The sequence below is a fragment of the Ambystoma mexicanum genome, chromosome 1q, assembly GCF_040938575.1.
Source record: "Ambystoma mexicanum isolate Mex_15411 chromosome 1q, UKY_AmexF1_1, whole genome shotgun sequence".
Classification (NCBI taxonomy): Eukaryota; Metazoa; Chordata; class Amphibia; order Caudata; family Ambystomatidae; genus Ambystoma; species Ambystoma mexicanum.
The window spans coordinates 629,027,361-629,042,785 of NC_090922.1; the positions used below are offsets into that span (position 1 = coordinate 629,027,361).

General features: G+C 43.1%; 1 protein-coding gene across 5 annotated transcripts in view; it reads right to left on the reverse strand.

Moving 5' to 3' along the window:
- The window catches only part of SUCO (SUN domain containing ossification factor), a 1,613,753-nt gene that overhangs the window by 512,498 nt on the left and 1,085,830 nt on the right, over positions 1-15,425 (reverse strand). For all 5 annotated transcript variants that reach the window (XM_069641200.1, XM_069641197.1, XM_069641195.1 and 2 more), the window contains one exon: positions 11,699-11,803. In XM_069641200.1, coding sequence (XP_069497301.1) covers positions 11,699-11,803 — 105 coding nt within the window. The remainder of the gene's footprint in view (positions 1-11,698; positions 11,804-15,425) is intronic.

The following is a 15,425-nucleotide window of genomic DNA, read 5'->3' on the forward strand; positions in this document are numbered from 1 at the left end:
GGGTCGTAATGAGGCCCATGGTCATATACAAATGTACTCGTCTTAAATGGCATATACATTAAAAAAAAAATGTAAGTAACAGTTGGATATGATGAGAGATAAGCTACGGAAAGTAGATAACAAGATATCTTTCTTAATGAAGGGCAAGTGTAGAACAGCGGAGTGGACTTTTCAATGGCAAATTAGACTAATAGATCACTTTGATACGTAACAGGTGGTTGTCCCTAATATAACATATGGCTTACTATATTAGAACATCCAACCATTTTTTAATTGAGCAAAACTGTACGGTAGAGAAAGAACACGATTTATTTACAACTGGCACGGCTGAATCAAGTGGTTAATTTTATGGCAAACCTGTTTTGACAGTTGGATGTCTACATAGAAGACACGACTACTCCACCGAAGAACGGCAATCAAAGGCGTAGTCTTACGGTAAGCTAATAAACAGAAGAATAATACTTATTGGCGCTAGCTTTATATAATACAGCACCAGTAATGGCTGTATGATGTGTGTTATGTTTCCTAGGTGTGCAGAAGATCCTCTTAATCTTGAAATTTTTCAAGAAACAAAAGAACGTTATAACTGATAAACTACAGAGTCAAGTGTGTTTTCCCCTGACGAAGTTCTCATGAAATTGTCAATTATAAAGAAAGAACGAAACATGTTGGGTACTATGACACTGTAAAACTATCAGGGTTTTATAATATGTGCAAAGTAGCAATATAGGAACATAGCTGTATGAACCAGCAGGATTCACGAATCAAGGCAAATAAACAGCGATAACGACCAATCCCAAATTATAGGGTGATGTTTTTATATACTCTACTTCAGTGATGATCAAGTTGATATCGAGATAGGACATCAGATTAATTTAATAGTACAGAAGAAGAATGATATGAAATTATGTGTTACATTGTATTGTTCTGAGGAGTGATTAATGTTTCTATATTTTACACTTTTCTATGTTTTCTTAAATTGTTTTAAAAATTGTGACATGGAATTTATTGATAAACTATGCAGTCTGAGTGACTTAATAAAATGTTGTACTTTTTATAAAACATTTTTTGGTTTATATTCACACAGTTTGATATGTGTTTAAAGATGCTGTCCTAAGGGTTTTCTGTCCTAGGGTATCAAAACAGACAGGCAGAAGTGAATTCTTTAGTTTAGAAACAAATGTAGGTCTTGTATGGGGACGAATCGCTTGTCCTTTAAATACACCCCATAGTCTTTCATTGTGTTTTGTTGACATTTTTCTTAACCATATAAAAATAAATAAGTCATTAGGATTGTAGGGTCTCTCTCTATTAATGTTATTAAAGGAGTTTTCCCATTCATCCTGACCTGCTTCCCCCTCTCATGTGATCTTCCCGCAGAACACCACCCCCAAGGTAAGGATCAGGAAGAGTGCCTTTGCCTGGCCACACGAGAATGGTCCCAGGCCAGTTTTCTGGGGGAATCATCTCTGATTCATCACAGCACATAGCCAAACAACACCTATAGGATGTGTGCCCCTCCTCATATGCCATTCCTCCCCATCTGTACTATAATGCAATAGTTTCAGCTTATAAGTGTTGCAATATAACAAATATTTGAGGTGGTGTTTTTTTCTTTCTTTTGGAGAGTCCCCTTTTAGAATGCACCATTCCTGCTACTAGTTGACATTACAGCGCAAGTATGTATTTACTTGTAATTCAGTTAATTCTGTGCACTTGTTTTAGCTGTACCACAGTTCTAAAACTATTACAAAGATCATTCATCTTTATATTTGGATCTTTTTTCCTTGAAGGTAGGATAGCATAACCATATGCCTGTTTCACTAGAATACCCATTTCCATTCCAGAGCTTTGCTTTTAAACACTGTTGTAATATGGTCCTTCAGAGGAAATGGATCAAGTGGAGTAAGTCAAAAAGACTGCTCAGAATGCCTTAAAGCTTGTAATGCAGGTATTAAGTTGCCCATTAGAAATTGTTTTAGTTTGGGTGTTTATGCTTTTAGAATGGTGTGCATTAAAAGCTATGAGCACAGTACCCTCACACCATACAGTCGAAAGGTTGACTATCCATGCAGTCTGTAACTCGTTCTACAATCCTGTACAGGAGTAAAGAACACCGGGGAGCACTCTGAGAAGCTACCTCCCCTTCTCAGCAAGGATACTGCACTTTTATTGTAACGGTCCCAGTACCAACATTTATTTTAAAAGTAACAGTACTTGCACTGTTCAGCAGATCTAATATACCGTGCAAGCAGCCGAGGGAAGCCACTTGCTTTCCACCACCGCTCAAGAGAGTAGACCCTGCCACCCACCCAGGTAAATGAAGGGTCGTTCTGGCCAACCACTATAGCCCCCACACCCCATTCTGCCACGATCCCGGCCCCTCCATCCTTTTTTTTATTTTTAAATGACAACACCTTGACCCTCCCACAGCCCGCCCTCCCAGGCCCTGATGGGTGTGGCTTGTCACCACCTTCAACTCCGTTTTGAATCCTGCTACGGTGAGGTCTCACCACTTGGAACTTGTGCAGCTTACATTTTGCCACTTTAATTTGTCCTACTAGGGCATTTGTTTTATTTTCAATTCTGCGGCTTGTGAATTTTGCCATTTTTTATTTTGTTACTGTGAGGTTCCACCACTTTGAATTTTTTCTACGATAGGTTACACCACTTTCAATTTGCTAATGTGAGGTTTACACCACTTTGGTTTCTGCTGCCTTTGAATTTTGCCACTGAATGCTGCCACTGTGATGTTTCGCTACATTTGACTTTTGATACATACTGTGAGGTTTTCCATTATACTACATTTTTACAGCAATATCGAGATGGTACAGACAAGAGGACCTGTGCTTGTGATATCTTTGTTTTAGCGGACAACTGTGCATGTAATTTGCTTGTTGATTGCAAGTTAGCCATTGATGCATGTGTTCTACATGCAAAGTATAACAGAGCCCTCAACTGTAGACAGTTGCCCTAGGGATTGCTAGACTATTTACAATGCCCTTGCCCTCTCTCGCCCTGCAACCCATAAAACATAGCAGAGTCCCATAAAAAATGTGGTCAAGCTGTCACATAGCCACTGACAATGCAGTCTTCCTTATGCCACTGCAATATGCGCTACAAATAATAGGCGAAGCAGGATTTAAAATTCAACCTATTCCTCTCTGCTCATCAGAGAATGCCAATTACTGTTTACAGCGCTTCGAGGCAATACCAATGGCAGTAGGCGCTATACAAATATCAAATAACATAACATTACTAGTACTTCTTAGAAGTGAGTCAATACTTTTATTGGTAAAGTACCAATATTTCTTAGCGTGAGTTAAATATTTTTGAAGGACGCTTAAAACTTGAGAACTCCCTGAAACTTGAGGAGAACCATCTCCGGTTCCGGAAGCACCTCAAAACCTTCCTCTTTGCTTCTGCTTTCTCTCTCCCTCTCCCCTGCTAAATTCTTCACTGAAACTGCACTGAATCTGCAACTGGGCCACTCTCAGCGACCTCGGTCCTGGGCCCAGCCACTCTCCACTTGCACTGCCTCCCTGGCAACCCCTGCACTGCGGGACTGTCTCTGTATCCCTACAGCCCCCCCCTTCCCAGCTCTTGTTTGCACTTACCTTGCACTTGCCACCAGCTGGTCCTATTTATTTATTTTTATTCTACTTACCTTGTACTGCACTTCCCCCCTCCCCTTCCCCTTGCACTTCTTCCCTTCCCCCTACCCCTGCACTTGCGCGATCTGAATGACACCTGGCCTAGTAGGATCGTTGTCTGTCTTCCCCTTGATCCCCCCTCCCTTCCTCGTCGCGCCTTGAAACACTTGTGTATAGGCGCGTTACAAATGCCATATCATATCATATCATGATGCTTCCTGCACTTTTCAAAAGAGCTGCTAGAGTTTTACTAGCAAGCACTTACCAGAACTTGATGGCAGTCTCAGTAGCAAATCAGAGGATTGAACAGTCATTTTGACTGAACGCCATTCTTACACTGCTGAACTGGCATGATGCGCTTTAGTAGGCTATATGACAAGTTGGCATTGCTGTGGAAGAGATCAGACAAAAGTGCACTTGATAAGTCACTTTTTTTTTACTATCTCCCTCTATGACGCAATAGTGACAGTAAGTGGCCAGGCCCTTCCAGCCTTTCAGAGGTGTGCAACTGTTTATAAATCTCCTGATTTCAATAAGCCACTGTTCATATAGACTCGGGTAGGAATGTAGCAGAAACGTCAAGAGTAAAGCATGCCTTGAATGTGACAGAAACGTCCACTTCCCTGCGGGCCTTTTAGCAGTGGTCGAAGTGAGCGGGAGCGGTTGGGAGTGGTGCTCCTCTACTTTTTTAAAATTAAGTTTTACAGCTCCTATACTTTTATTTAAAAAAGAAACCGTTCCGCAACGGTTTCGTTTTAAAATAACAGTGTAGGAAGAAGTTGAAACTTGCACTTTCAGTGCACGGCACTGAACATTCCCTTAAAGAGCAGGCAAATGTGTTTGGGTGTTTGTATTGTGTGTGGGAGGGGGCGGGGCAATGGGGTTTGTGAGGAGCGGGGCAGGCTAGCAGGGAACATAGTTCCACTACTTCTTTTCTTACACTTCTACGACTGCCTTTTAGAGGCATTTGTATCTTGAGAAATGCAGCTCACTTGGTTATTGAACCTATTGTGGGCACCATGTCCCTGGAGCCAATCCTGATTAGACTGTTAAAGTGCTTGAGCGGAGTTATGTATATAACCTGCAGGGTGATGATTTCAACCCAAGCTCAGTCAATGTTGACTTCTGCTTCTCATCAGAATTTGAATTGGACAGAACCTAAATTCTTTGCTCGGCTAGCATACCTTTAATCACTTCTCATCAGGATCATTCTACTAATGCACAATCACCCCTTTGCAGTAGGGCTAGTGCACATTATTTGGGAATGTGGTTTTATTTGCTTTTACATCGCAATTAATGCCACACCATTGTGCCATCAGAGTGCTGCAAGGGCATATTTTCAGAAGTGCACTACTATGTTTAACAGAAAAATACAAGCAATTCTCAACAGGGAGGCTATACTTTCTTGGGACAATAATAGCACTTTTCAGCGAGGCTGCTATGATTTTAATAAAAGTAGGACACATTTTACTAGGCTTACTATTCTAGCAGAGCTGCTAAAACATGCGTGGGGAGTACCAAGACTTCTCAGCATGATTTAAAATGCTCCTAATAGAACAGGCACCGCTTTTCCCAGCAGGGCTGCTTTCAGTGGAGTAACTTTGCTGAAAATGTTGGGGGGGACATGACATCTGAAGAAAAGGCCCCCAATCCAAATGAATGGGGACAAAATGGTGTGCCATGAAAGTTGGGGGGACAAACAACCCTGTTCCCCTCTAAAATTACGCCCATGGCTGCTTTACTCTCAGTTGTACTGGACCAGCACTTGTACTCAGTCTCAGCAGATATGCCTTTTATGAATTAGCCCATCTGAGCACGCATGAGCAACGGCATGGTGCACACAACACAGGTTTCACAAAATATAATTCTCCTATGACGACATTTAGAGAACACTGCCCCAACCACACGCCTTTCAGCAATATTACCTAATGTTACAGCACTTGGCTAGATCACGACGTAAAGAAAGTGCATTTCAAGAGTTCATGCTCCGTTTCCCTCATAAGCATATGGCTAAGGACCAACAAACCATAAGGGACACTTTCCAATGAGGGGGGCGGAGGGTAGGGGATATATGCCTTGTGGCTGAAGCCGTCCTGCGCCACTTCTCTCTCTCTCATATGGTCTAGAACAACCATATGTCCACACCTCGAAGTTTAAAGAAAATTAGGTTGTTTAGGAAGAGGCAAGATGTGGAATGATGAACTTCCCCTCATCAGTAGCATACCTACTTGGCATTAGCCAATGAAAGGAGAAGGACATTAAGCAGCTACAGACATCCAGGAGTGAGTGCATCCATCATACCATAACTCAGTAAAACTAAGACAAACCTTAGAGGGGAGAATTCATTTACACACAAGTAATGTGCAACCTGGAATGCAGTGGCAGCAGAGGCAACCAACGTCACCCTATTAACAGGGAACTCCTGTCTCGAAAGCGACCATGCCCCGAATAATGTCCAAACTGTATCTGACCACTGATGCCCAGAGATGTCAAGATGGTCTTGGACCCCTAAAAAGAACTAAGATATTGCTCTCCCAAACTGCTGAATACCGCTAGCGATACTTTCCATTGTTCTGGCTCCTGTGAATATTCTAATCCATTAACAGACAACACATACTACTGAGTAACATTATTTACCACCAACATCAGTCTGTACTCACCTTACTGCCTACATTCACCTATGTACATCTTCATCACCAACCGCAATCCCACCACGTGAACATGGATGTGAACTGTCTACATGTATTTCATAGTTTATATTTACACTACCCACCCACATTTATATAACCATCCACGCTCACATCACGATCCATGTCCACATCTATAACAACATCAGATTCACCTTTCTACATAGTGTCTACATCATTGCTCAAATTCAAATTGATGCACGTATCCACATTACTGTCTGCAAACACATCATCCACAAGTACATTCACCATCCACATCATGCACGTCCACTTGATCATCCACATGCTTGTTATTGTCCAGATGCACATCACAGTATCATGCATGTCACTATCAACATTAATGTCCACATACCTACTTCAAATAACCATCTACATTATCATCACTTTCTGCATCAACATCATTGCTACAGTGCCCATCCTCCTACACATCCACATCGCAGTTGCATCACCATCCAATTCATAGTCAAAATCTCCATCACTGTTCACTGCTCAGCAATGTCCACTTCTGCATCAGTTTCCACAATCAATCACCAACTGCATCCACATTGTCATTTACATGCACATTGATGTGAACAACCACATCATTATCACCATCTAGTTCCTCCCCCTCAAGCACATATACAGCCACATACAAATGCACATGACCATTCATTGAGCGCGCCAGGGGACCACTCCGGTGGTGATAGTGCGCAGTAAACATATCCTTTAACATTAACATTCCCATGTACACTCTAACATTCACCGTCAGGTGTAATGTAAAGCTGCAAAGCCAGACCACCTCGAGAAAACTACACTCACCCACCATTGCAGTGAACAAAGTGACACTAACAACCTCATTCAGGCATCGCAGACTGGTGCAAACCCTTGCTGGCTTGATGTAACAAGCTTCACTCACTAACCGCTCCCAAGGGCAGGCTTACATTAATAATCACAAGATGTTCCTGAAGATTCTAAAGCCTGGATATTCTTAGAGAATAAGCTGCACTCCCCATACACACTACAGTGTCGGGAAAGGATACATGGCTCAGTCCGCCACGGGAAGAAATCTCCCTTACCTGGGCAGATCATTATCTCGCCCACCCTACCGGCTTTCAGCCCCAAGAGACCATGCAAATGAATGTTTCAATGCATTGTGATTATTTCTTGAACATCCCAATCCATACAGAAACCTTTGTTACTGTAGCTGCTTCTCTTCCGCAGCTCACTATGAGAATTTATTTTCCAATATTCTGAGGCCATATTCTGTAGTGCCATATTATGAAACCCACTATTCTGAATATTACTCCGTGGTACAGTTTTCTGATAAACACAAATGTATTGCAGAACACTACTATGATGCATTATTTTTAAACGGGACACAGTATTTCCGATAGCAGAAGTTTACCATGAAGAGAATCGTTAAGGTTTTTTTTTGTAGCACGACACTGTAGCCCTGGTTTCCATTTTTCTCAAGACACGGTTTATGACGGCCATTCATTTTGCAGCAGGTCAGTGTTTCAGAATAATACAATTGCGGTGATGATGCAAACATTAATTTTGCGCATATGGTGGGGGGGAGGGGCGATGGAGACAAAAAAAAATTCCATTGGAAATGCAAAATGTGCTTGCAAATGTAGAGAATTAATTCATTGAAACCACTGTGTAAAATTGTTAATTCTTAACTGAACTCGCAAGGTCCTATCTGATCTGTCTTCATGGACTATTGGAAGCTGTGTAAAGGGATGAAGGCTTACTCTTTACCAATAAGGCGAGTCAACTATAGGTTTGTTTCTGGTGGTTTCTCAGCACCAACAGTAGCTACATCCACTCTGCAAAGCACCAACACCTCACCTGAACAATTTCTACCCATGCGTTTTCCAATGTACCACTTAGTAACTTAAAAAACGTCTTTAGAAAGTCCTTTCATGGATAGGGCTGGGACCAAAGCTACGTCGCGCCATAAAGGCATTATATTCATCCCTGCAGACCTCATTAACAGTAAATGGCGGCTATTCTAGGTGGCTTGCATTGGAAAGAGGAAGAAGACAAGGTTGCCCACTATCCGTAATACTATTTGTTCTGTCCCTTGAACCACTAGCAAAAAAATTGAGATTTTATGAGAAGGTTAAAGGGATTAAAGTAGGGGAAAGGGAATACAAACTGGGTCTCTATGCCGACGACATTCTTCTGCACCTAACTGATCCTCTGAGCTCTGTCCCAGCAGCGCTAGACATAATTGAGGAATATGGTCAACTAGTGGGCCTCAAAATTAATACTGGGAAGTCAATCCTCCTCCCGATCGACAAGAGCAGGGACTCCGTACACCGGTTCGCCCCCTTGGGGATGAAGGTCAGCCTCACCACACTCAGATATCTAGGCATCAATGTTACCCGGGAACTTGAAACCTTATACCAAGCTAACTTCCCCTCTCTGTCACTGGCCTTGGGGAAAGACATTGAGAGATGGTCCTGACTCACCATTTCCTGGATGGGCCGCCTGAATGCCATTAAAATGGTGATCCTACCTAAAATATTGTACTGGTTTCAGATGCTCCCCATTAAAATGCCCAAAGAATACTTCATTGCATTCCTGTGGCAAAACAAAAAACCCAGGGTCCCTAGATCCTTACTTCACCTTTGGAAAGATAATGCAGGGGTGGGCCTCCCAGACCTAGAATTATATTATAAGGCAGCACAATTACGTGTACTAATTCCACACCTGAGGCAGCAAACAGACCTACAATGGATAGGCTTAGACAATTACCACCTCTGCTCATTTACTGTAGGAGAATGGCTCTGGGTCCACGAGCCCCAATTGCGGAACAGTATCAAAAATCACCCCATCCTTGGCACAATATGGGTAGTGTGGAAACCAAACAAAGAAATAAGAGGGGTCACAACCTGGACTTCCCCTCTAGAACATCTTTGGGTGCCAGGGATCCGCAACCCTATCCCAGACCCAGGGAGCCATCAATCCTGGTACGAAGCCGGGCTTGAAAGAGCGGGACAACTGTGGAGGAATAAGACCTTCATAAACATTCAAGAACTCGAAGAAGCACTCTCCATAGGCCCACTCTCGGTGTTCCAATATCTGAAATTGAAAGGTGTCATGACACGGGAGGTATGGAAAGACCACTTGCAGAGGGACCTCACCCCTTTCGAGAAAATCCTTGGCACCTGTACAGGCTTCAAAGGCCTCATAAGTGCGATGTACACGGCACTAGCAGAGGTTCACACGGCCCCCTCGGTCACACTAAAAAACAGGTGGGAAGTAGATCTTGGAGGTGGCTACAAATATGTAGAAAAACAGCTAAATCATCTATATCCTGTCAGTAGAAACTACATGCAATTACATTACTGCATAGATGGCATTATGACCTGCTCAGATTAGCCAAGATGTATCAGGATGTGAGCCCATACTGTTGGAGGGGCTGTGGACAGAAGGCAGACTATTGGCATATGTGGTGGGAATGCAGGGCGGTGCAAGTATATTGGGATGAGGTACTCGGTTGTATTAAAGAATTAGATGAAGAGGAGAGGGAGAAACACCCACTGTTGATTTTATTCGGTCTAATCGAAACAGAAGAGGCAATCCTTAAAGTACCTAAAATGGTACAGGGACTATTGATGGCCGCAAGGGCTTGCCTCACGACGGTTTGGAAAAGGACAACTCGCCCCACCAAGAATGAGTGGATAGGCGCCTCCCGAAATATTTTCAGAATGGACAGCCTGACCGCCGCCCTCCATGGAGACCGTATCTCTGTTGAAAATGAATGGTTGGAATTTCGTGCCAAATATAGTATATGAAAGAATGTGTGCGCAATATGTCAAATCAACAATAGACATCCAGTTGACCAGCTGACGTTGCCTGCAGAGAGTCATAAGATCCTAATGTGTGCCTCTGCTTATCGTTATGTCTTCAACAAAGACTTCACTGCAAAACAATGGAACTATTTCCGCTTCACTAACTGTCATATGGGATGGGGAGGGAGACGGGGAATTGGGGTTCAACGCTGTTAGAAATATTGTTGAGTAAATTGTGTACACTATAGTTGATAATATGTACCATGAGCAACGTCGTTTCATTCTTCATACCATGTTTGATCGGTAATGTTTGTATTAAAATGATGAAGCCTTCACCTGTAAAACCAATAAAACTAAGTCTTGAGTACAACTCACACCCAAACACATTTCACGCTGAAGGCATTCCCTAATTTGCTGCATCAAAGGTTCACCTGGCACCAGGATTGCACGCAGGTGGGGTTACAACTTGCCTCTATAGGGACAAGACTGGACATTTGAATACAATGGCGGTGATGTCTGCATTATAAAAGACAAACCTGCCATAACAATCCACATGATTCTGGTGAAGCCTTGCAATTGGTCAGCACCTCCAGTTTGAAAATAGTTCCAGCACCACTGACACTGCGTGATGAAGATGCATGCAGGGAAACTGCTGGGAGCTACTTAGCACCTGCTTGCAACCTAGAGGAGCATAGTTGGTTTCGCACCAACCACTGCCAGGAGCCAAGCTCATCTCCCCAATCCTTATGGTGTCATGCCTATGCAACATTAACTGTGTTTGGAAATGTGCATAAGGGAGAATTGGGACACATCTAGAAGACAGTTAAAGCAAAATGGAGCTTAAATAATGGTAATGAAATCTTTGGATCCCTGCTGTTGGCAGGCCACCCCTGCCTGTGGCAGCAAACTGCTTCATTATTTTTATTTGTGTGGGAGTTTTATAAATCACGAGTGGTATGTCCATGGGCGTTTTTGCACTGTAGTGGAAGACGAGAAGGGTCTTGAGTTGCCTTTTCTCAGTGCACAGATGAAATGGACGAGCAGGCTGTTCCAGTTCTTTGAATGACTCTCCACCAATTGTAGCTTTTCATCCATCTCTGGAGCAAAATTACTTCTGGAAGAGGAAGCGTTCCTGGGTGGTAAACCAGGCTGCCCTTGCAGTTGATTTACGAGGTATATTTCTCACGCCTGGCACCAGCGAATTACAGTCTGGGAGAGCAGCTGATGTGTGGCTGCTTTTTATAAATTAAAAATGTCTGTTTACGTTAAGTTCCTTGAAACTTAAGTGCCAAAGATTGTCTGCTATATGTACACACTTTTCGAAAGACATTTGGGGAGAAAAAAGGATTTCAAACAAAGGATGGCATGTCCAAAGGACCGAACTTAGTTAATTCTTATGAATTTTTCTGCATTCTTGTTTACACGTGCATTTCAGCATGTGTGCATTACTACCTTAGATATTAGGGGCAATTAACATATTAAGGGATACATATTGCATGTTCTGTTTGATACAAATTCTAACATCACAATTAGTCAATGATATTCTGTGTAGGTAAATACTGTAAGCACCGATTACCTCACGCTTTAGCTCTGAAACCGTTGCTGACAGATTGGAAACTAGATGTGTCATATTGGTGAGTTGGGACTGCAACAGCTGGATAGAATCGGTTTGTCGTTGGTCCTTTATGAAGAGAAATACATGTTCAGTTTCCCTTTAATTAAAGAGTTCAACATACAGTATATGCCCCCCTCTTCAAAACAACATTCAAATGAAAAATGTATTCTTCAAATCCAGAGGGCCCCCATCATGGACTGTACTTTTATGCACCAAGTAATTCTTCAAGAAAATATTGTTAAGCACAATCATGGACTTTAAGACTGTTTAATGTCAGGTTCGCATTGCAGTTATTTTTGCACTCATTCATGTTTCTGTATATTTGATTTTTTGGGAGAGAACGATTAATACACAATGGCTGGTCACAGGGGAACCTGCTGATAAACAATCAGCCTGGAAGATCCCATGAGCATCAGGGACCCTCCCGCTAATCTGGCTACCTGAACTCTCCTTAGAGATTTCCAGGTGTCACTAAAAGCCTCACAAGCCAATCTAAATCGCCCGGATCTTCGACGGAATTTCATCAGAGATCGGGGGGGGGGAGGGGGAAGGGGTGGGGAGGGGGGGGCTGGCATCTGCTGCAGTGATTCAACGACACCCAGTAGCCAATCAGACATGCTCAAGCGTCTGTAGGACATTCAGGAGTCAATCAAATTGTACAATGAGGTAGGGTTTAGGCTTCGTTTATGGATTTACAAGGCTGTAGGTGGCTCATACTAGGTGGAGACACACTTTAAGAGGAATTAGAGAGAGAAAAAAGCGATAGACAGCCACACAAGGAAAGAAAACGATACAGGGCATTTAATATCAGAAATCAGTTTGCCAGTTAAACAAAAGACGTCCCCCAAGCCCAATGAATGGGACTGGATTGTATCTTGATCTAACTGAACGTTCCATATTCTGCACCAACCCCCAACTGGACTGCCAAATGCACTTTACTGGCTTGGCTTCAATAGCTTCAACACGTCTAGAAATGCCAAGCACAAGTCAGAAGTGAGTTTGAAGCTCATATTTCTCTCGTCAACTTTCCTACAAAACATTGTTTAGAATAAACGTTTCTCACTGAATTGACTATTGTACTTCTAACACAGCCCTTAATATGCAGAAAGAAAAGGAAACCGAGCATGATGTGCAGCGGAAATGCATGGGTCATCACACCCCACTAGGGAACCCCCCTCTCTCTGATCCAGGAATCCAGCAAGCACTGCCGTGAGTACAATATCGTACCTGTAAATACAGTTGTCCAGATTTATTATATTCGTTACATTTGCATGTTTGTTTGCAGTATCAATGACAACGAAATGTGAATCACCAGTCAAATTAAATGATGACATAATTGATTGACATTATTTACATAGCCCTACAGTACATTAAGAATGTTTTCTAAAAATATTAGCTCTAGTTGCTCCCAGCTGTCTCTTCTCTGCGGACCTTAGAACTTCACTCCAAACTCCATCGCCTCAAATTCGGAGCTTGTAACCAACCATTTATTCATCCTCTGGGGAATTGGAGGGTTTTACGTGAATCGAAAAAGCTACCAATGCAGGAGAACAAAAATAAAAAGTAACTGTAACATTGTCTCATCTACAGATTCTTTATTTCTGGAATGTTTTTGCCAATAGGCTGGGACCTCAAACTTAAGCTATGCTTGTATGGCTCCAGGAGATGCCATTCACAACGAGGAAAACGCATGAGGTCCGCACACTGCACCACCCAACTATACCAGATCCCAATAATTCCTTAGATACTTCCTGCCAAAGGGGAACTTAACATTCTGAAGTGACTGAAGTGGGGAGGGCCAGTGAAAAAGAATCTGCAGATAACACAACAGTCATCAGAACCAACATTACTTAGCAGATACCATCTCCTCTGCAGATTCTTTATCTTAGAAAGACTCTCCCAGCAACATCTAATAATTTAGGAAGGAGTTGCCTCAGATGCACAACAGACCAACAGATCTTTCTATCCAACCCTTTGTCCCACCACAGACCTCCCAAAGAGAACCTCAGCCCTACCATTGATAATGTCACAGCACACAATTTCCTGAATAGGAACCCCTTCTAGAATCACATTCCCAGTTGCATAACTCTCTGTAAATTGTGCCACATTCCGCTTTGAGGGGAAGACTTGTGCGCCGACACAGAGCTTAAGCGGATACATGTGAAAATCCATCTGGAAATGGTGAATTTGATAACAGCTAGTCCCCTGGATGCATGTCCAACCACAGCAAAGAACAAGTTACGTTCTTACCTGGTAACGTTCTTTCGATGGGATGTTCCTCCGATGTTTTCCACATCTCTGACAGTAATGTCCACAGCTGTGCTGCTTCAGAAAATAATTTCGCGGCGTCGGTGTCCTGCGTCGATGACGTCGATACGCTGTCCCTCGAGGGCTTCTGTCGAGAGCCGATATCACCGGATGTTATATGTAGGATGCATGACGCCCCTAGCCTCAGTTGTAGTTTTTTCCTAGAACGTGTGGCACCAATCTTCTGCCAGTATGACTACAGAAAGCCTTGCGGAAACGTAAGCTGCAATCGCATAAGAAATTCTAAAGAGGGGCAGGCTGGGAGGGTTCGATGTGGAATACGTCGGAGGAACATCCCATCGAAAGAACGTTACCAGGTAAGAAGGTAACTTGTTCTTCGAGGGGATTGTGTCCTTCGACATATTCCACATCTCTGACAGACTCCCAAAGCAGTACCAACGTATCGAGGTGGGAAAAGAATTTAGAATTTTACAATGCCCAATCAAATTGCTGAATAGAGAACCGCCTTACCAAAGGCCAAATCCTGCCCATGGATGGAATCCAGGGAATAGTGTCTCACAAAAGTATGGACCGAGGCCCATGTGGCTGCTTCACAGATATTACGAATGGGAACACCCCTCTGCAGAGCAGTGGAGGCAGCCACACCCCTAGTAGAATGAGCCCATAAGCCTACCGGAGGGTCCTTACCCGCCAAACGGTAACATTCAGAGATTGTCAAAATGATCCATCTGGACAAGGTCTGCTTAGAAACAGCTTGACCTAAACGCCTTACAACGTATCCAACAAAGAGCGGATCTCCACTCTGACCCGGGACATCCGTGACAGATAGAAACTCAAAGCTCTCCTAGGATCCAACCTATGGAGCCTCTCCTCTTCCTTATCAGGATGCGGAGGAGAATAAAATGCAGGAAGAATGACCTTCTGGCTCAAATGAAATTCCTACACAACCTTCGGAAGAAAAGAAGGACAACCCTGTCCTTATGGAACACCATGAAAGGTGGCTTTGCGGAAAGTGCTTGCAACTCACTCACTCTGCGAGCGGAAGTAACCGCAACTAAAAATACAGTCTTAAAGGACAACAGTCTCAATGGACCAGAATGTAAGGATGTAAGGGCTCAAACGGAGCTCCCATTAGGAACTTTAGAACTAAATTCAAATCCCATCCCGGCACCTGGAAAGGTGACGGTGGAAACACATTAGTTAGCCCTTTTAGAAACTGAGAAATCAAAGCAATCTTAAAATAAGAACACTCCTCTGACGAGCGCTTAAATATGGACAGCACCGCCAGGTAACCCTTAATGGTACCCACTTGCAGGCCCTTGTGGGCTAAGGAAAGCAAAAAAAATAGAACCACAGGAATTGAACATTGAAAAGGATCCACCTTCTGTACCCTGCACCAGTCGCAGAACTTTCTCCAACA